Below are 23,270 nucleotides of genomic sequence, written 5' to 3' on the forward strand. Positions count from 1 at the left end.
ACAGAGAAAAATGTAGGACAATGCCACATAAAGGCTAAAGACACTTAAATTTATGTTTCATAGCCATGCTAAAAATGGATGACATCTGGAAATCCCTCCTGGACAGAAATGGAGGACATATCCTGAAAAAGGAGAATGTCTGGGCACCCTGTCCTAAATACAAGGCAGGACAAGGCACCACAAATGATAGGACATTCCAGAAAAATGTTGGGGAATGACCCAAGGAAAGATGAAAAAACTCCTATAAATCATTTACAGGAGTGTTTTAGCTTTTATTGGGTCCTTCCACTATGAGCAGGGCTTTGCATTTATAATAAACATTGGGAAATCCCTGCTGGGCAGAAGGTTGCAATGGGGGACGTGGGCTGGAAAAGGAGGAAGCTCAGCAGTTCCAGGGGTCTAAGGAGGATGGGACTATTTTCGGCTGGGTTTATATTAGCCACGGAGGGAGACAGGGCTGATCATGGGGCGTTCTGAGGCCGTAACGGATTTCCCTGCCATTGACCCTGGCTAAGTAGTTCCGGCTGGCGGATGAATCCCTGTTACGGACCAGAGGGGGTTCAGTGGGGTTGCAGAGGCAGCAATGGCTTCAAGCTCCCCCCAGAGCCAGCAGGAGGAAGGAGGAGGAGGAGGAGGAGGAGGAGGAGGAGGGTCTCCTGAGGAGGAGGAGACCCATCCCCTGCCACTAAAGTTCCCTTCGTACCTGGGAGCCCTGAGCAGGAGGGAAATGGTGGAGCTGTACTGCGACTGCATCCTCCAGGGCTGCCAGGTGCGCCCCTAGTGGCAAGGAGAGGAAGTGATGCTGAGGGTGGGCAGTTGGGAGAAATAACAACGCAGCTGGGTCCCACTATAAGGGCTGGACTCCCCCATCCATGGAACCACCAAAGACTTGAGTACCCAGCTTGATCATGGGGCCAGTTAGCTTACATACATTGCAAACAGCTCAAGGAGTGGCACTTAAATGCACCTCAGGCAAATAGCAATAGCATCTTCATTTGTATCCCGCTTCATACGGAACTAATAAGCTAATTGCCCCCACCAATCTAGGTATTCATTTTAGCGACTTCAGAAGGATGCACGCCTGAGTCGTGCTTGAGCCTCTGGCTGGGATTGAACTCGCTTTGTGAGTGAGTGGCTGCAGTACATTTAACCACTGCGCCACCTCTTCTGGCTTCATTTCAGGATCTGGGATTCCTCCAGATGTTATTGTATCTAAATCGCTGCCCATCTAGCCAGGATGCTGCCACCCGGTGAGGCCTGACCGAGGCAGAACAGAGTGGCACTATTACTTTCTTTGATACACTATACTTCTATTGATGCAGCCTAGAATTGCATTTGGCCTTTTTAGCTGCCGCATCGCACTGTGTGCATCCAATGGGATGGCAGTTGCCAGTGGTTTGCTCCTGTAACAATAGGATGGTGGGGGGGGGGGGAATAAAAAATATAGTATCCAGTAGCACAACTTGAAGCCACAGTGTGCAGTAATGACATGCACACTGCAGCTGCCTTGGGAGCCAGTGCTGTGGTTGGTTGGGACTCGGATCACTTTCAGAAGAGGCAGCTTTTTCTTATCCATCTGTTTTGCCCATATGACAGTCTGAGAAGAATCAATCCTGCATTGGAGAAAAATAATACAAAATGATGTCTTGTTTTTGAAATATAACCATTTATAAAACTGAATAAAGTGAGTTATTTGGATAATGTATATGTCTCCCTTCTATTCTGTCTAGGCAGAAGATGCCAGAAGGGCAATGGGTAAATATATTTTGGAAAAAATGAAGATGAAGGAAAAATGGCTTGGCATCTGGGAGACCAATCCAGACACTTTTTTTACCAGTTCTGAAGAAATCACCGCACCAAATGTTGGTGTGCTTGTTGAGGTAACAAAATCAGTTTACTATTGATTTTATTACTGAAATCAGTAAATAAATATATTAATAGTTTAAAAAATATACTGCTTTTCAGTATTACTTTATTTATTTTTTTCATCAAAGCAAAAAGAAAAGAAGTTGTCAAGCATCTGCCTTTTATGTATTCACTTTACAGATAAACCAAGGAAGTCACAAAAGAAGAAAATAATAAGATGTACTATGAATATTAATATCTATGTTAAAATTTATTTTAAAATATGTCTGAAAATTGTCAAAATGCGTGAATATTGTGCTATCAATACAATAAATAGTTTAATTTTTTTTTAAAGTCACCGACTATGCTGGCTAGGTATAGGAGTATATGTGGATCAGTAATATTTAATGCCCACTTCAAGGTCATAGTTAACATGAAGCCCTTAAATTGAAGAAGTGCCATTTTAGCTTTCCATATGGCATTGTGTATAGGATTCAGTCCAGTCCAGTCATGTGGCTTTGAATTGGAAAATTGGCCAATGTCATAAACAGAGCATAATCTCACTTAAAGGTTAACATTTAGTTGGTGACATAAAGCAGGCATAAGTCCAGTTTTTCCTTGGAGTTTATCAGACAAGGGAAATTGGAAATATAATCCAATGGCAATCCGAACGCAATCATGGGGTTTAAGGTTATTGCATGATAGACAACCACACGCAATTTCGGGCAATGGGAAGTCAGTCCAAACGCAATCATGGGGTTTCACGTTATTGCGTGAGAGTTGATCACATGCAATTTTGGGCAATGGCAAGCTATTTTCGGGCAATGGGAAGTCAGTTCGAACGCAATTCGAATTCACGTAAATTAACTGAACAAGCGAATTCACATGAATTGGCCCCACTTTCTTTTCATTCAAAATTAAGAGAAATTCCTCCCATGTGATAAACTCCCCTGTATGTGTCGGGATTTTGTTGTTGTGGTTGCAGAGGTCAGGTTCTGTACCTCCCTGCACAACCGTCCAAACCTCCTGGAGACCCACCTTTTCCATACTACCTTCCTTAGTCATGACCACATTGGAGGCAAATGGTAAGATGGCTGAGAACCATCTGTGACTATTGGCAGATGCCCAATGCTGAAGGTATATCTCCCTAAGTGTCCCCCAGAGGTCCTAGCAGATGGCATAGTCGCACATCTGACTGAAAGTACATAGCCAGACCTTACTTGGTCATTCTCTACTTGCCCCTCCATGGCAATGGTGGGGTCAGGCGCAGGAGGACAGGGAGTGCTGTGGGAGGGAGAGAGGAGACGTATCATGGTCCCTCAGTGTCTAAGCCAAAGTGCTTATTCTGTTTACCTTTACTAAACAAAACCTTTAATGTCTCAACATCCCAGAAGTATTGGAACTCAAAGTGATTGGGAAAAAATACAGTCATTGTGGTTTAATTATTGTATACAAACTAATTCAAACTTTCAGGTGGAAATTATTTTTTCACATGCATTCACATTATTTTTTTTATATGTGTTGCATCCATTCATTGTTAGAAATGAATGTTATGAAACCATGGATTTTGTAGAAATAGAAAATGGTCTGTGGAAGAAATAAGCTGTTTAAAAAAAAATCCACTTCTCTTTCTCTGCTCCATATCGCTGACCGAATCCTGTACATCTAGCTTTCCTTGAGATACATGGACCAGTCTGGAAAAGATTAACCTCTGTCTTTTCCAGTACTTACTTTTGTGAGATAAACTGTGGTGTTGCTTGTCCCTTGCCTGGGCAGTTTGTGTTCGGATGGAGCTCTGTCCTTTGGCGATAGAGCTGGCTGCTCTCAGCCAAAGGTCACCTTAGTCAAACAGTTTAAAACATGCCACATCCCCATGATGAATTTTCTTTCCATCTTTGATCAGAACAAGACACCTGTTGACCGCCCCCAGGGCCCCTGATGTAACTCTTCCCCCTTATTCAGCAGAGACTTTAGGAAGATCAATAATGCCGGTTTGGACTTTTTTTAAAGTGTTCAGTCACTGCTATCCTTCCCCATCCTATCTGTCTTTATTTGTAATAAAATTACTTACTTGGACTGGCTTCCTTGTTTGCACCTTCTAGCATTTGCCTGATTGCTTTTTGTTTGGGCAGAGTGAATGATAGCAGTAGAAAGTTAAAATAAGACTAAGGCTAGCAAGGACTGGAACTAGGTTATACACCATAACATTCAGAGGAATCCTGCTCACTTGGACTGGATTAACCAAGAGCCAATCATAAGCACACAGAGAGAAATAGGAGACGTTAATGCTAACAAAGGTCCTAAACACACTGCAGAAATAATCCAGTTTCAGTCCGCTTTAACTGCTCCGGCTCAATGCTAGGGAATTATTCTGGCAACTGTAGTTTTGTGAGACATTTAGTTTTCTCTATCAGGGAGCTCTGGTGCCACAATAAACTACAGTTCCCAGGATTCCCTAGCACCAAGCCAAGTCAGTTAAAGTAATCTCAGATTGTGTGTTTTGGACCAAAGTGACTTATCCCACAATAAAGATTTCTTATTCAATTTCCCTTGCTTGGTGTTGATATTGACTTAATTATATCTTTTTCTCCCTCTTGCTTTCCTCACTTGTTTTTTCTCTTCTTCCTATTCCTTGCAAGTCAGCCAATTTATAGAATAATCTGGTGTTTAGAAAGTGGAGCATTTCAGTTTTTATCAGTATAACAAAGCAATCCTGTGGGGGACTTAAGTTGCTCAAACAGCAGCATAACTTCTTTCATATCTTACAACCTCCCAGCCAGTGTTTGTTGAATATAGTCTTATGCCATACATTGGTTTTTCATACGTATTAAATAAAAAAATAAAATTCCTGAATATACCGACAAACACACATATTTTATTTCTCTTTACATAACAATGGTTTATTTCTTTGTTACATTTTAGGTTACTTGCAAAGTGTACGAGCATTTCTGTCCTAACAGGAACATTCCTGTCTCTATTGCTGAGCCTTTCTCCTCTAACATTGCCAATATTACAAGACCTTTAGTTGAAGAAGTTCTGGACAAAAAGGATCATTGTGTGCCTCTTTCGGAAATCGTTCCTGTTCAGGGGCAAGACAGTGCCGTGTCTGACATAGCCAAGGCTTTGGAAATTGTGAGGTATGCTTTTTCTTCAATGTAGTATTCAACAGGGTAGTAAATATCAAGGACGTGCCAAAATGGAAACAATGCTCATATATAACCAAATGTAATAAAGATTTTAATTAAAGACCAAAATATTACAGCAGAACTGAAAACTCAGTTAATGCACTTTGGGACGAATATTAGCCCATATCTCTGTTTGAAGCCTTGGAGATTTGTTTCCAGTCCAAGATGCAGAATTCACTGGGATAAATAGCTATATGATCTATCTTCATAAAAGGCTACTTCCGCTGTTCAATCTAAGGTTACAGAGCCCTAAAGTATTAAAAACCTAACAACTTGTGTGATGGTTAACTGACATCTGATCATCTTCCAGTACCGTACATTTTAAATCATTATTTGATAGTTGTTAGATAAATGCTAGAAGGTACAAAGAGCCAAGAAAATTTTTGAAATGCATATTATAACATTCTGAATTTCTGGCATTCTCTCAGCATGTACTGGGAATTTGGGTTTACTACTTTTTAGACTTGGAAGTTATGGAAGTTCAGTAAATATATACAGTCTTTAAACCAATCTCCATATTTACAACAGAGGTGGGGATCGTGGTTTCCCAGATGTTGTTGGTAACTCCTGGTTTTCCTCACTATTGGTTGTGTTGGCTGGAGCTGACAATAGATGCCATTCTGCCACTTCCAGAACACTGAGAGATTCCTAATGCTGGTTTACAAGAGAGATAATAATAATAATAATAATCCTATTATTATGTTTATTTTAGCCAAGCAACAAAACAAATAATTTTTAAAAATTCTCTTTGATCCCACCATTTTGGAGAAGCTGAAAAGCACAAAAAGCACAAATACCAACTGATGTTTTATTTGTTCTGTACTAGCTGATCAGCAAAATGGTCTCTCTTCATCATAATACAAATGTCCTAGCTTCTTTATTGTCCATTGTCATTTCATGTTATTTTCTGTTTGGTTCAGTCCATGTAAAAGTGCTCAGGCTGCCCAGATGTTGTGGGATTTCAATTCCCATCAATTCCTGTGCAGAGGATGATGGGAATAGCTTGTTGTTGTGTGCCTTCTAATCATTTCCAACTGATGGTGATCCTAAGGTGACCCTGTAATGGGGTTTTCTTGGAAATAATTCCAGAGAGGTTTTACCTTTGCCGTCCTCTGAGGCTGAGAGAGTGTGGCTTGCCCACGATCATTCAGTGGCTTTCCCTGGCTGAACGGGGATTTGAACGCAGGGCTCCAGAGTTGTAGTCCAGTGCTCCAACCATAGCATCACTCTGGCTCTCTGAGGGAATAGTGCTTCATCATGGCCTTGGGCAAGTCATATGCTCTCAGCCTCAGGAAAAGGCAAACCTCCTCTGAAGAAATCTTGCCAAGAAAAACTTATGATAGGATCGCCTTAGAGTCACCATAAGTCAGAAACAACACATACGCAATACATCTGGAAGGCCACAGGTTCATTAGCACAGTTGTCTAGGAACTAAATGTGCTCTGAGTGTTTTCTAACCTGCTATGATCACAGTCTCCTGGGAGTTGGTGCCATCAGTCAGTGGAACAGCTAAACATTCAGAAGCACTTGCTGCAGCTAGAAATGGGGAGACACCTGCAGAGATCACTGACTGTCTTAGAAGAGTTTATTTAACATGGCAGAAATAGTGGAAAATAATTACGGTACTTAGAATATTTCAGAACAACTTGATGGCTTCAGTATATTTAACCACACTACTACACTGCTACTACTAGACATCTACTACAGCAAATCAAAGCAAAATGCAAATACAAACAAAAGAATACAAGATATTTTAGCTGGCACAGATCTTGCAGAAACTGGTCACAAAAGGATGGTTTAGTAGAGAAATAGTGAAGAAATAATATCCTATATCTAGGACAGCATGACTGAGAAGTTAAAAGATTTTAAAATGAAAGCAGCCTATGCAAAAGCATTCTTCTAGACTGTATTGTACAGAAGTACTTATAGAACATGTTTGTGAAGTTTTATATTGCCTTTCCCTTTTCCTAGCTCTTTTCTCTTCTACTAAGTTCTAAGTCTTAATTAATGTTTCTAAGCTATGTTACTGTATAACATACTTTGATACTCTGAAGTAACAGATCAAGGTCATGTTATTGTGCATCTCATTTAGGTTTTTCTATGACTTCCTTTGGAGAAACTGGGATGTTGATGAAAATAGTGAGACTTATGCTGCACGGACAGAAGGGAGAATTAAGATGTAAGTATCTTTGTTAGACCTTGTTTTCATAAAAAGTAGAGGAAATGCAACTCCTTTAGTAATATTTGTCCAACAAAAGAATAGGGATTTTAAAAAGTCACCAAATGACCACTTTATTAATTTGAATATTAACATGTTATGACGGCTGGGCTAGAAGCCTCCTCCCTGATATTCTGATATCATATATAATAGAGGGATGTCCTATCATGTGAAAACTTACTTTTTCACTTTGAAATGGTGCAGTTCAAAGCCAGAATTATCACCTCATAGACATGTGAAGATCTGGGAGGAAGAGCTAAAAAATGTGAAGGGAGGATTCTCCCTGAAGCATTTTTTAACTGGAAAAGTTGAAAACATTGGATTAGAACCTTTTGTTTTAGAATTATGAATAAATATTTAAGACCTAGTTTTCACATATTTACTGCCCCAAATCACTTAAAACTATGTAAGAACGTTTTTTATCTAAGATTTTATGTACCAAATAGATGGCTACAGTTCCAAGCCAAAGGGCCGAAGCACGTGGCCCTCTTCCAAAGGGCTGTAGCCACAGTCCAAAGCAGTCCGCCCGCAGAAGCGGATTTAATCCACTCCTAAAAGTTCCGGCTCTTGCCCCATAAACATTACCTAAATGTGGTTTGTGGCCACTTTGGGGGGGTGTAGATGATACACACACACACACACACACACACACACACACACACACACACCAAATCAGGTGGAAGAAACACAGAGGTCATGCTTTATTTGGCCCATGCATTTCAGAGCTAGATTTCCTTTTCTCGTTTTTTTTTAATGGGTGTGTTAACATTTCTGTGACAATATGAGGAACCAGTAGAAATAACTAATTTCCTTTTTTTTAATTTGCTAATGCAGACAATTTCTTCTGTTTTTATTGGAGGTTCTTTCCCTGCTTCTCATAAATTAGCAAAACCAAAGAGTATCTTTGTAGTTCAGGACCTTGTAAGCTCCATGTGTAACAAAGATAAAATTTTAAAAAATTAAATTCGGTTGGTAATTTTTTTACTTTTATATCTACCAAGTTATGTGTAGTGTTTTATATTGTAAAGTATATCGACCATATATACTTTATACGCTAAAGTTTCAGTTTATAACAAATGTTAACTCTGTATTCCCTCCCCCTCTCCATTCCCCCCCCCCCCGAAATTGCTTCCTCCCATAGTTTTTAAATTGCCATACATTTTACGTTTATGCCATCTCATCTACAATTTGTGGGAATGGAAACTCAATTTTCTTGTATAAAGTTTCAAAAGGAGAGGTTCTCATTTTCTTAACTCTTCATAGTTGGTGTGATATCAAGAATGGGAGTATTCCTGCTCCATTTGCTCATCGTTTTATAAGAAATCTGAAAAAATGCGAGAGCCTGCATTATGAAATGATTAATTACCGAAATAATATTGAGGAAGTCCCCATGCAAGAAGAAGACATTGAACTTTTTAAAAAATATTTTGAAGTAAGAATGTTACGTCGATTATTAAAAAGATGGGAAGACTTACGTCTAAGGTAATTTCATTTGTCGTATGGTTTGTTTTTTTTAAAATAACAATGGGTTTTTAAAGTAAAACAATAATGGCTGCTTTTCAGTTATTTGCTTTTAATGTCTGTCATCTTGTTTATTAATTATAAATATAGGCAGCTTGTTACTAAATTACACAACAGTCCTTACATAGCTGACAAGGGCAATGCCACAGTAATCATGGACACAGAACAATACAAACAAAAATGGATCCTACAATATACAAAAAACTGAAACATGACCCAACCAGCAAAATCACCAAAAAAACTGAACACCCTGATCAAAAACCCCTCAATTCAGCTATCCACAAGACAAAGTTTGTGCAAATCTGAGGCTCTCCCACCAAGACTCTATGGATTTCCCAAGATCCACAAGGATTCCATTCCACTCCGACCCATAGTGAGTGTCAATGGATCCCCCACATATGACTTAGCTAAGTTTCTGGCCACACAATTACAAACCCATATAGGGCAAATCAATAACCTTGAACTAAAACCTGGAGACATACTAATCAGCTTTGATGTGGTCTCCTTGTTCACCAAAGTCCCAATAACAGACACCATGGCGGGTTACAGACTGCCATTAAAGTACGCGCAGAGCCGCACCCCCTAACCCTAGTATGCACTCCACCGCCATTAATATGTCACGGCCGCACAGCCTCCAAATGAGGCGGTGCGGTTGTGACATATTGAGGCCGCGCCACGGCGCATAGTGCGCCCTTTGCGCAACCCCGTTTCGGAGCTCCTTCCTGCTTTGCGTCAGGCTATGCCAACCTTCAGATGGTTGCACCCAGCGACGCAAGGGAGAAAAGGGCCAAGCGGCCCCTTTCTCCTCCTCCCCGCCACCACGGGGTGTCCTTGGGGCTTGAAGCCCCAAGGACACCCCTTTCCAGGCTGCGGGGAAGCGGCCTTTTGCAGCTTCCCCGCAGCCTGCAAAGCGGCGGATCGGGGCCTCGGAGGCTGCTTGGTCTGGCAGCTGAGGCCCTGATACACCGGGGAAAGGGGGGAGTGCAGGCGGCCCCAAACGGGCGGTCTGTAACCCACCCATGATACTCATCCAACGGATTTTTCCAGAAGATATCACAGCCCTGTTCAAAAATTGCCTCACCACAAGCTATTTCCAGTGGGACAATGGATTCTACGAACAGAGAGATGGGGTAGCAATGGGAAGCCCTCTAAGCCCGGTGATAGCAAACTTTTACATGGAACACTTTGAAAAGCAAGCCCTGGAAACAGCACCAAAAAAGCCCACAACATGGATGACACTTTCACCATTTGGAGCCATGGAGAAGAAGATCTGGCTGTGTTCCTGAGCCATCTGAACAACATCCACCCTAACATCCAATTCACTATGGAAAAAGAAAAGGGAGGAAAACTGCCATTTTTGGATGTCCTAGTCATCTGCAAACTGAACCAACGTTTGGGTCACACAGTATACAGAAAACCTACACATACACACAGATACCTGCACAAGAATTCCAACCATCACCTAGGACAAAAAAGAAGCACAATAAAAACACTGGTAGACCGGGCAAAACGGATCTGTGAACCCATTTCTTGTAAGATAAATTGAAGCACCTAGACCAGGCTCTACAGATGAATGGTTATTCCAGCTCAGACATCAGAAGGGCTGCCAGGCCCAGAAAAACTCAGAGGAGGGAAGACAAACAACCACCCAAAGGGAAGGTATTTCTACTATACATCAAAGGAGTCACAGACAGAATAGGCAGAGTGGTGAAGAAGCACAACCTCCAAATGATTTACAAACCGACCAAGAAAATCCAGCAAATGCTATGCTCAGCTAAGGACCAGAGAGACCCTCTCACAGCCGCAGGAGTTTATCACATACCATGCAGTCGCGGACCAGTCTACATAGGGACCACCAAACGCAATGTGCAAACATGAATCAAAGAACATGAGAGAGACTGCAAACTGGTCAGCCAGAAAAATCAGCAGTAGCAGAACACATTACAAACCATCCTGGGCACAAAATGCTGTTCAAAAACACTGAAATTCTGGACCATGCCAACAACTATCAGGTCAGAATGCACGGGGAAGCCACGGAAATCCCCAAACACTTGGACAACTTCAACAGGAAAGAACAAACCCTCAAAGTAAATAAAGTTTGGCTATCAATCCTGAAGGACACCAAAACCAGGACTCAGCAAAAGCAAATGAGAAACCACTTAGGGTCAGAGGCTTTCCCAGCAAACAATGGCCCATTATAGACGGGCCTAAAAGTGCGTGCTCTGCGCATGCTAGGGTTAGGAAGCGGCGGAGCTTCTGCACACCCCCAATCCTAGCACGCGCAGAGTGCACACAAAATGGCGGCGGCCGTTCCACACGGCCGCCACCATGACTACGTCACGACCACACCACCTCTAAACAGGGCGGCGCGGTTGTGACGTAGTGGGGCCACGCGAGGGCGCATAGAGCGCCCTTTCTGCGGCCCCGGAAGGAGCTCCCTTTCGGAGCTCCTTCCAGGTTTGCGTCGCTGGGCGCAGCTTTTACATGGCTGCACCCAGCAAAGCAGAGGAGAAAGGGAACAAGCGGCCCCTTTCTCCTCCTCCCCGCTGCCATCGGGTGTTCCCGAGGACACCCCTTTCCAGGCCGCGGGGAAGCAGCCTTTTGCAGCTTCCTTGTGGCCTGGAAAGCGGCGGAATGGGGCCTCGGAGGCTGCCGTTGTGGCAGCTGAGGCCCCGATACACCGGGGAAAGCAGCGCCTACAGACCGCCCCAAAGGGGTGGTCTGTAACGTGCCAATGATCAGCAATTAGCAGACACTAATCCTCTTTTGCATCTCCTCCTACCCTGAGGAGCCCATCAACAAGAGAAGAATACGCAGATTAACATGGGAATCACTCTTCCCTACCCAGGGTCGCACAGTATATATATACCCACTCTCTTCCAGGTTATCATTCTCTGAAGATGCCAGCCACAGATGCAGGCAAAACATCAGGAAGAAACTCTTCTAGAACATGGCCCCATAGCCAGAAAAACTCATTAAAAACAATGGATGCCGTCCATGAAAGCCTCACAGCAACTGGTTCAGAGCCCTATATTCTTGAGTAACTGTAGTATGTGTTCTTGTGATGCTAGTAAGATTCATCCAATTGTTTTAGATTTGTAGTACATTGCTGATGTTCTTAGAAAAGTAGTTCCATAACCATTGGTTGAATATATATTTTCTATGCATCCTTATGCTTTAATCCCAAGCAGCTCCAGTTGATGGATCTGAAATAGGGGAGCTGGGAGCCTCCCTCCTGCAATCAGAGGCCTCCTAGTCTGAATCTGCACTGCAGAAATAATTCAGTTTAATATTACTTTAACTGCCACAACTCCATCCTATGGAATCCTGGGATTTGTAGCATCCCAAGGTTTTCTAGTTTTTGTTGTGGCATCAGAGATATAATGAAGAAGGCTAAATAGCTAAAAAACAAACAAACAAACAAAAATCTACAAATCCTGAAATTCCACATCATTGAGCCATGGCAATGAAAGTGATATCAAACTGCATTATTTCTGCCGTGTAGATTCAGCTCTAGCAGCATATTATAGCCAATGAAAAGCAGTTTGAGCTCACTATTTCTATATGTTTTTTTCTTCTGCTTTTGTACATATATTCCAGGATAATTTATAGAAGGATCATACTGGTAAATTAAATTTAACTTTAAACAACAAATGTATTAAAATGTATTTAAAGTAATTTCTGCCCAGAATAAGGATTACAAATAAGCATACCTGAAAAAACAAGCTTCCAAGGTAATTCTGAAGTTTCTTGACACATATGCCACACTGAGGTTTAGTCAGGCATGTTCATCATTTACTGCAAGTTATTTTGATTCCATGAACTCTTAGGTTCTTTTTTCTCTATTTAATATTATATTACTAGATTTAGATAATTAAATGTTTGTTGGTTTTATGTGCCGTGAAGTCATTTCCCTTTGTATGCCTTTTATGTCATGACCCTAAGGCCATGGAGGGCGACTTAAATGGTGAAAGGTCTGGAAACCATGCCCTATGAGGAACAACTTAGGGAGCTGGGAATGTTTAGCCTGGAGAAGAGAAGGTTAAGAGGTGATATGATAGCCCTGTTTAAATACTTGAAGGGATGTCATATTGAGGAAGCATCTAGCTTGTTTTCTGCTGCTCCAGAGAACAGGACCCAGAACAATGGATGCAAGCTACAGGAAGAGAGATTCCACCTCAACATTAGGAGGAACCTCCTGACAGTAAGGGCTGTTTGACAGTAGAACACACCTCCTCAGAGTGTAGTGGAGTCTCCTCCTTTGGAGGTCTTTTAACAGAGGCTGGATGGCCATCTGTTGGGTGTGCTTTGATTGAGAGTTCCTGCATGGCAGAGTGTTGGACTGGATGGCCCTTTTGGTTTCTTCCAACTCTATGATTCTATGAGTTTTCTTGGAAAGATTTGTTCAGAGATGGTTTGCCTTTGCCTTCCCCTGAGGCTGAGAGCCTGTGACTTGGTCAGGGTCACCCAGGGGCTGAGACAGGAATTGAACCTTGTTCTCCAGAGTCGTAGTACTATACTCAAACCACTACACCTAATTAAAATGACTGGAATCCTGTTGGTCACAAACATGCGTGTAACTAAGGCATCTGATAGTCCTGATGTGTAAACTATACTCAGAAGAGACTGCTTTCAGAACAGAATACAGAAAAACAGAGTGGTTCTCAATCAGCAAAGGGCTAATTTGTATACTATCACCCTATTTATTCATCTTGTATGCAGAAAATATTGTTCACACAGCAGACTTAGAGTAAGAACCAGGAGGAGTGAATATCAGGAGAAAGAACATTAACAATCTAAGATAGGCAGACAACACAATACTACTAACAGAAACCAGCAAGTACCTGAACAATTACTGAAGAAGGTTAAGGATGGAAGAGCCAAGCCTAATGCTGAACATTAAGAAAAGTAAAATAATGATCACAGAAGAGCTACAATTTGGACAACTGGAAAATCAAAATAGTCAAAGAGTTCCCATACTTTGGACCAAACATAGACCACAACAGAAACTGCAGTCAAAAAATCAGAAGAAGATTAAGAATGGGAAAGGGCAGCTATGAAAGAACTAGACAAGATCCTAAAGTGCAAAGATATAATTCTGAACACTAAAGTGAGGCTTGTTCAAGCCACTGTATTCCCCATCTCCATGTACGGATGTGAGAGCTGGACAGTGAAAAAAGCAGATAGTAAGAAAACCCATTTGAGATGTGGTGCTGGAGAAGATACCATGGGTCAAACTCCCTGGAAGTCAGGATGACTAAACTGAGATGGTTGAATTTTGGCCTCTTCATGGGAAGGCATGAATCATTAGAAAAGACAATGATGCTGGAAAGGCAGAGGACAGTAGAAAGAGAGGAGGACCACATGGCAGATATGTCTTTAACCTGAAGGAGTGTCTTTTTTGGTTATGTATCCAACACCTAATTCCATAGAGATCACATTCAAAATCAGGCAACACAACACATTCGGCTCCAGTAGATAAGAAAGATGTTAGATATCTTTTGCAGGAAATTCTACTCTTCAGCAGCACTGACTGTGAGAGTGGAAAATTTACAGACTGAATTTAAGCTTATCCAAGTTTCCTCTGGGATAAAATGTTATCTTTTATTCCCCACTAGCCAGACAAGCATAGAGAAGCAGCACTGCAGTTTCATCAGGAGGCACATCCATTCGCCACACAACAAATACAGTCTGCTCATCATACTGGAGATTGTGCAGATAAAGTAATGTCTGGTGCAATAGCTCTAAGAAGATATGCTTAGCTGAGATCAACTGGCCTATTAGAGGACACACAGAGAAAAGTAAAAGATCTGCCTGCCATTTAATGGTGATAGTGTCTATAATAGCAAGACTGATGAATCTTTCAATCACCTCTGAAAGGCAAGTCTAACTGGAACCCCCCCCCCCCCATGGGGTTTGGAACCCAGAAGTAACAGTACCATCCTTACATATCTCAGAGGTAATGACAATCATCTACATATTGCAGATCAAAGTCACCTTCCGGTTTGTGTTTTATAATATCACAACAAAAATTCCACTTGTTGGCATATTCTGTGACGCTCTTCCATCCATGCCTTTGATAGAAAAGATTTCTGCTCTGTTACAGAAAAGTGCCATAGGAAAACTGCCAGCTCACGGCATGAATGATGGATATTTATCATGGTATTTCATGCTCCCAAAGGGCGTGAATCATGGAGGTACATGGCATTAACAGATACATACCACCACACAAGTTCAAAATGGTGACACTTCATTCTATTCTATCATTTCTTAGGAAGGGGGATTGGGTTGAATCCATAGACCTATGGAATGCCTACTTCCATATAGGAATCAGACCACAACATCGGAAGTACCTTCGTTTTACAATAGAGAGTGGGGTGGGACTTATACCAGCACAAGGTTCTCCTAGTCAGTCTTTCCATGGCACCAAGAGTGTTCACCAATGTATGGCAGTGGTGATCGCTTTTCTAAGAACTCAAAATGTGCAGATTTACGCATATTTAGACATTGGCACCCTAGTCTATGATCCATATGTGACTCTTCCTTCCCTAAAAACTTGGGATTCTGGCACTTCTTGTTCTATATATGGTGAATATTTTTATTGCAGAATGTTTCGCATCACTTTGCATGCATGGGAAAATAGTGGGATGGTCCTGTGGTTACTGTAATTCTTGTTGTCCCCATTTTTTTAGGATTGGAATGTATATTGAGCATTTTCAATCTGCGGGCCATTGTTTTGTTTTCCATATTTGTTGTCATATTGTAGTTAGGACTAGAGTGGATTCTGTCTCTATGAACCGAAGCAGTTCCATTGGTGTGCCATTTGTTCATGGTGATTTATTTCTGAGTACAGCCTATACTTCACTTTTTATAATCGGGAGTTTGTTTTGTATGTTTCTTCTTTAAATGTCTCTGTCATTCTTTCATCTCTTTTATATAGTTCTTCACTGTATTGTTCCCATCTTCTTTATAGTTCTATTTGATCATGCAATATGTTCCCCTGTTGGTCTTCGTAAACCATCCCACTCTTGGTTTAAATTTCCCTTTGATCTCTTGTGGAAGAAGTCTCTTGTTCTCCTTTGTTTCTGCTTCTAATTCTCTGCCTTGATTATTATAGTAATTGTTTTCATCTCTGCACACAAGTTGTTGAAAAGTTGCATTCAGGGTTTTTGGCTCTATTTCTGCCACCTTTTTTTGTTTTGTCTTCTATCCTTGACTGTTTGAAATGTTTCATTGGCAATCCATTGAGTTTTACCTGTATCTTTCTTTTTGGTTACAGATAGTGTCTTTCTATACTCCTCCCTGACAATATACCTGGTTTAATTCCAAAGTTCCTCTGGTTCTCAATTAACCAGGATTAGTCGTGCAAATCTGTTTTTCACTTTGTCTTTAGATTCCATTAGGATGCTCTACAAATTTTCTTTTGGCATGCTGGTTGGTTTAGCATTCTTCTTTAGTTTCATTCTCACTTTTGATATTAGTAGTTCATAGTCTTGGCAGTAATCGGCTCCAGGACATGTTAGGCGCAGTCTTCAATGAATTCAGTTTTCCTTGTGGTTGTAAAAATACAATTTAAAAACTATGTCCCATCATTCTTTACATGACCATGGCTTTTCTTAATATTGTTTAAAAGTTAAATAGTTCATTGATTTTTCTTTCCTCTAAAGAAATCAGAAATCAAAAGTCATGACTGAAAGCATGGATTTCTGAGGACTACTGTGCATAGTTTCAGCTGTAAATTAATTGTCTGGCAAAAAGCAAAAACACTGAACACTTCATATTTTGTTTGCTCTGCATTTGAAAAGCGTTTCTAGTGCCAGACATTCCTGGCATGTTCATTTTGGATAGTGATATTGTTCAGGCCTAAATATCTGCATTTGTTTAAATCTGAAAAAAAAATAGAGTGGTATGTGTACTGGAGGCTAGCTTGCTTAATATACATCCACAGAACGCTTTGTTTAAAATAACTGAAGTTTACAGTTCAATTTCAATTTCAGGGTTCATGGACCTCTTTTCCGAAGAATACTGAAACGAAGGAAAGGATACAGAGAAGACAGAAAAACTATGACTTATATTGTTGCAAAAACAGTGACAGTGGAAATGGTAAGGAAATGTTCATTTCCAGAAATGTTCAAATGGCTGATTCCCCCCTGCTGCTGCTGCTTGTTTTCATTTCTATCTCTTTTCTCCTTTCCATCCTGTCCCCGATGCTTTTCAACATTTATATGAAGCCACTGGGAGAGGTCATCCAGAGGCATGGGGCAGGGTGTTATCAGTACATATATTTCTCCATGTCTCGGTCTTCAGCTTTGACTTCAGATGGAGTCTCTCCTCTCAATTTTCTTTGAGCGGTAATGGAAAACAAATTGAAGCTGAATCCAGACAAAATGGAGATACTTACGGTATCGGCTCCGAACCCAGGTATCAGGATACAACCTCCAGTCCTAGAAGGGGTCACTCTCTCCTCTAAGGACTGTGTTCGCAGTCTGGGGGTGCTCCTAGACTCATCGTTTCACATAACAAATCAGGTGAATGCGACAGTCAGGAGTGCCAGTTATCAGCTTCGACTGATATGCCAGCTGTTCTCTTTCCTGGAAGTCAGGGACCTTGAGACTGTAGTACATGCGCTGGTAACCTCACGCCTTGATTTCTGCAATGCACTCTACATGAGGCTACCCCCATGCTTTGTCCGGAAACATCAATTAGTTCAGAACATGGCAGCGAGATTTGTCTCTGATACATCCAGAAGAGACCATATAACACCGATCTCAAGATCACTCCAGTTTCAGGGCCCAGTACAAGGTGTTGGTTATTACGTTTAAAGCCCTAAATGGCTTGGGTCCAACCTATCTTCGGGACCGCCTCCTTCCATATAATCCTCCCCGCACACATAGATCCTCGTGGAAAAATTTGTTACAGCCCTGTCTACGACCTCCCAGAGAACCTTTTCAGCTACTGCACCCGGCTTGTGGAATGGCTTGCCAGACGAGATTCGTCCTATCACCACCCTAAACAGCTTTTAAAAAGCTATGAAGACGGATCTCTTCTGGCAGGTCTTTCCTGAATAGTTCCCTCACCACAGCCTATTGTATTGTTTTTAAGTATGCTTTATGTTTTAATTCTACATTGTTTAATTGTATTTCAAGGGGGGGGGGAACTGAGGGTTTGGACTGTATATTTTTAATCTTTGCAAGCCGCCCTGACTGCATTTTGTAGAAAGACGGGATATAAATAATAATAATAATAATAATAATTATTATAATTATATTTTATATATATTTTATATATTATATATTATTATTATTATTCCACAAGTTATATTGTGTCTCACTTTGCCGAGGAAGGGGAGAGGTGTAAATAACACAAAAGATAACCAATTAGCAAGAAAAAGGTCACAACTTTATTGAATACAGCAACAAGTGAAAAGAGGTTTGGCCTGAAAGCATGAGGTCTGGATCTGACATCCACCAACCCGAGTTGGTTGATGAACCGAAATGCCTGGTCACGCCCAGGCTTTGGGATGACAGAGGGGTAACCGGCCTAAAGTGTGCTTGCCACTTAATGAGCCCATTATGCGCATATGCGCATCTTTGCCCCATGTAACCGGGGAACGCTGCATCGATGTCGCCCCCTCACTGTCAACATCACTAACCCGCAGCATCCCCGGCTCTCAATGGGACTCCCGATCCAGTGCTCCGCAGCACAGGAAACCACGCCCAGAAGATCCGAGACCTATGCTGCCACCACAAAAGGCAAGGCCCCCAGGGCCCGCCTTCCTCCAACCCTCACCCAACGTGGCCCTTAAAAATGGGTGTCCCTGTACTCCCCGTCCCTGAGTTCTTGGCAAATGTCCTTTTGTGGGCAGATATATCTTGCGAAAGCCTTGGATTTCCATCTGTCCATCTGCTTGATGGCCTCAACAGGCAATCCGCATTGAGCCACCATCGTCGCAGCTCTGATGTGAAAAGAGTGGCTGCCGAAGTCTTTGGCGGGGAGCCATGCCCTGTGCAGGGCCATACACAGCACCACCACGAGCTGGAACCTGGTGGCTTTGGTTTTGGGTGCCATAGTAAAGCTAAGGATGAATATAACTTGTTTTCTATCCCAACACATTTAGACAGAAGGATCTTTTTTATTTTAATTTGCTCTGTTAAACTGATACTTTTAAAATGCTGGCAAAGGAGATGAAGATGAGTATTTTGGTGTTGATAAGGTATTTTGTTATTGCAGTCAGTAATTTCAGAATGCCTCTATTCCTGACTGTAGTATTTATAATTAAATTGGATTTATTTTTCAAATAATTCCTCATTTCTGATTTATAAATGGAGTTGTAACAGTTACAGCAATTTGATGTTGACTTAATTCCCCTTTTTCACATTCTTTCTCATACAGTATGTCCAGGTTAAAGACTTCTCTTCCAATGCATTTATCGAACAATGTAATAACTTAAACTCAGCTTTGGACAGTTGTTACAGTGGAGATCATATCCTTATCTTCCCTGGAGAATATAAGGCAGCAAGACTTTCAATGTTAACTGAAGATATCATTATTAAAGGTCAGAAGAATATTTATCTTTTTCTTTTGTGTTTACAGTTACCAGATTAGAAGCAGCTGCTATGCTTTTTAATGAACAGATTAAAAAAACCTAAAGAAAATTTAACAGATGGAAAGCTGATTAAAACACGAATCATTTAAAGTTTTCTGTCAAGGCAGTTCTTGTTTTTATCTGTTGGAGAGACATCATGTACATGATACATAATATACATAGTACAGGTGAAGCAATTGTGGCAATGTGCAGCACTGCACAATCATTTGAAATAGCAAATAATCACTTTAAAAGGAGTGAGACCTAGTGTTAATAACTAAAATATCCTATTTTGTTTAGGAGCTGGAAGACCAGAGGAAATTATAATTACTTCAGAGCCTGATCATGAGAGCTTTGTAGTATCCAGGGCCCAAAATGTGAAATTAATGAATATTACCTTAATACAACAAGGGACTGTTGACGGTATTGTAGTCGTAGAATCTGGACACACAGCTCTGGAGAATTGTGTACTGAAGTGTGATGGAACTGGCATCTGTGTATTTGCAGGAGCTTCTTTGACAGTTATAAACAGCGAGATTACTGGAGCTCAGGTACTCTTTCAGTTCAGCATATGATGCAATATGTATGTATGAGTATAAAATGTTTGCATAAAACAGTGAGTATATTTACAAAAAATATGGATTGTTCAGAATTTAGTTCTATTTAATTCCAGATATGTGTATATATTTTTATTGGAAGTGGGAAACTCATGTTGCAAAAAAATTAACACAGAGATGCTATACAGATTTCTGATTTATCTAGGCTTTCTAAAATTGTGTAACATATTTTAATAAAAGACCACACTAAATATGAGGAGGCCTCCCTATTAAATGCCGGATGACTACTAAAGGAGATTTTAACAGAAGTGTTCTTTCCCTGATTTGGCTTGTATATGTTTTCAATTGGACTGATCATTCTCTTTCCTATCTCTAATCAAAGTCTGTGTAACTCCACTGGTTTTCTATCATTGCACTCCCTATTTGAGTTCTGCCTCTCAGTTTTCCAACTTGGCTTGCATCCACACTGCAGAAATAATCCAGTCTGACCCCTCTTTAACTGTCAAGGCTCAATGCTATGGAATTCTGGGAATTGTAGTTTTGTGAGACACTTAACCTTTTCTGTCAGCACTAGTGCCACAATAAATTACAGTTTCCAGAATTCCATTACATTAAGTAATGGCAAATAAAGCGGTGTCAATTTATATTATTTCTACAGTGCTGATACAGCCTCACAGAAGGGAGAAAATACAACTTTAATTCTATTAAAAATAAAATTTAAAATGGGAAAGTTCTCTAGAGTGTCCTTTCAGATAACAGCCATTCTGTGGTCCAAAACATGCTGCAGAAATAATCCACTTTGAGACTGCTTTGACTGCCCTGGCTCAGTGCTAGGGAATCCTGGGAACTGTACTTTATTTTGGCTCCAGAGCTCTCCGACGGAGAAGGCTAAATGTATCAGAAAAGTGCAGTTCCTAGAATTTCCTAGCATTCAGCCAGGGCAGTTAAAGCAGTCTCAAACTGTATTAGTCCTGCAATGTGTTTTGGACCCATATGCCTCAAAAAAGCTCTTCTCTAAATTGATAATCACAGTGCCAGATGCTGCCTATCTGTTTCTTTTTATTCTGCAGTGAACAGTTATTCTTGTCGGTCACAGTAACATTAAACTAAGAGGGATTTTGTTTTTGTTTTTGCTTTTTGCATTCAGGGTGCTGGAGTTGAGTTATATCCAGGAAGCACAGCTATTTTGGAGGGTAATAACATTCACCACTGCAATAACTTTAGAACCTGTGACCCCTCCGGTGGTAATCGTGGTGGCATTAATATTAAGGTAAATCATTGTGGATTGCCACTCTCAAAGCTGAATAAATTGACTAAACTGCAAAAGACAAGTGTTCATAAACAAAATTTTGATTCCTTAACAGGTCCTTCCACTTCCTAAGCTAAGGATGAAAAACAATCATATTCACCGTAACAATGGCTATGGAGTGACTATTATGAAGCCTTCTGAAGAGTTTTCTGCTACAACGGAAGGAACAGTGGCATGTGCTGCAGCTGGAGATGGAGAAGAGTCTGTTTCCAAATTAATGCAGGAACTGAGCCTTGAGATGAACAATAATATACTAGAAGACAACGCTAAAGCCATCACCATAGTAAACTAAAGTTGCAGATTGCATATAATTTCAGAAGTTTGCTTTGATATATTTGGAAAACCTACTTCATTAAAAGACACTACTAATGTTTATTGCTTTATTAGAACACTAATTAATAAGAATAATTTTATGTAATTTTGATTAACGAACCTCTCAAGATGTGGGTGTAATTTAGATAAAAAGGAGAGAACATATGAAAGGGTCAAAAATTTATTTCAGGATAGAGTACCTTTTAGGAATTCTGGAAATTGAATTAGAAAATAACTTGGCAAAACATTATTTTATTTAACAACATGGGCAAGGATCACTTTTGCTCAAGCTTGGAAGAAGAAAGATATACCTCGAAAAGAGGACTGAATGCTAAAACTTTATGATATGATAAAAGCAGACAAACTAACCCAATATTTGAGAGACAATACACTAGACAAATTTGACAAGGATTGGGGGAAAGTTACTGAATTTTTGAGAGAGCAACGAGGAGAAAAAGCAGTCACAGGATTGACGTATAGATATACGTTACAGAATACACACACACACAGAGAGAGAGAGAGAGAGAGATTAAGCATAAAAATTTAATTAGTTGGGGTTTAATGGGATTATAGTACTGTTAAGAGAAAGATAGTAAGAAAATATAGTAACTGGGTCTATGGTATTAAATCTAGAAAGTAAAAGAAAGTCACTTAACAAATGCAAGATCAAATCGACAATGAGGAAGTTTTCAGGAGAGAATGGAAAGACAGTTTGTCAAGAAGTCGGTTTAGATTGAATGTTAATAATAACCAGGTAAATAGTTACAGTAATTTGATAGGTATGGGAAGGAAACAAGAGGGTAAAAAAGTTAAAGACGGAAAGGGCATGTAGGAGATATGTGCAAGTAAAATGAGGAAGGAAAGAAATGAAGTGAGAGAGAAGACGTATGAGAGATTTAAGAGGGGAGAAGTGAAGAAAGGAGGAAGAAGTGAGGTTAGATGGGAGGATTATGGGAAGAGATTGAGGATAAGAGGTAGAAAGGAAGTGGAAATGGAAATGTATGGAAGGGCTTTGGGGTAGAGGAGACTGTGAACCTTTCATCAGCAGAACAGTAAATGTAGTAACAAATGTTTTAATGTATGCGTAATGTACGTGATTTTATTGTATGTGTGGATAGGGAAAATAATAAAACTTTACTAAAAAAATATTTCAGGATAAGAATGTACCAACTAAGAGTAAGTGGAAGTACATTCCTTTGCACTTTGGGTTTTTTTAATTTTATCTATCAAAAACGCAATAAAGAATGTATTATATAAAAAAAGACACTACTAATTGTGTTCTTACTATGGATTAAAACATCGAATATTAGTGTCATACTTACCATATATACTCGGTTGTTGACTTCATGTAGAAGTCGAAGACAAGTTTTGGGACCAAAATTGTGGATTTTGATATGACCCATGGATAAGTTGAGGGTAAATCTTAGGGCCATAAAGCAAAGGACCTAAAGGATGAAGCAAAAGAAAACAATGCCAAAGAACATACAAAATTCCAGCAGGTTCAATCTTAAGGCTGGACGTATGACAGAGTGGGCAGGGGATTAGTGCTTCCAGGGCAGATTATACGCTTGCCTTTCAACAGGGGATTGTTCCTTTTTTAAAATATGAGTTAATATACAGCACTTGCACTGACCTGTGGAGAAGTCGATTCAGGTTTTTTGGGGTAAATTTTTTGACCTAAATTTCTAGACTTATACATGAGTGTAAACAGTAACTGTTTCTAAGTAAAGAGAAAGCA

At 40.5% G+C, this 23,270-nt stretch overlaps 1 protein-coding gene across 1 annotated transcript; it reads left to right on the plus strand.

Annotated features, from left to right (window-relative positions):
* The first annotated feature begins 532 nt into the window (after window positions 1-532).
* On the plus strand, window positions 533-21,761 carry LOC149316587 (testicular spindle-associated protein SHCBP1L-like). Its single transcript, XM_089518730.1, has 10 exons — window positions 533-769; window positions 1,731-1,880; window positions 4,768-4,982; window positions 7,123-7,209; window positions 8,512-8,730; window positions 16,767-16,872; window positions 19,162-19,324; window positions 19,655-19,905; window positions 21,059-21,181; window positions 21,276-21,761. The coding sequence occupies exons 1-10, from the start codon at window positions 584-586 to the stop codon at window positions 21,510-21,512; spliced, it is 1,737 nt and encodes a 578-aa protein (XP_089374856.1). The 5' UTR covers window positions 533-583; the 3' UTR covers window positions 21,513-21,761.
* Window positions 21,762-23,270: the final 1,509 nt, after the last annotated feature.

This window comes from Sceloporus occidentalis, unplaced genomic scaffold, assembly GCF_023333645.1.
Source record: "Sceloporus occidentalis isolate IW3139 unplaced genomic scaffold, rSceOcc1.0.p SCAF_3, whole genome shotgun sequence".
NCBI lineage: Eukaryota > Metazoa > Chordata > Lepidosauria > Squamata > Phrynosomatidae > Sceloporus > Sceloporus occidentalis.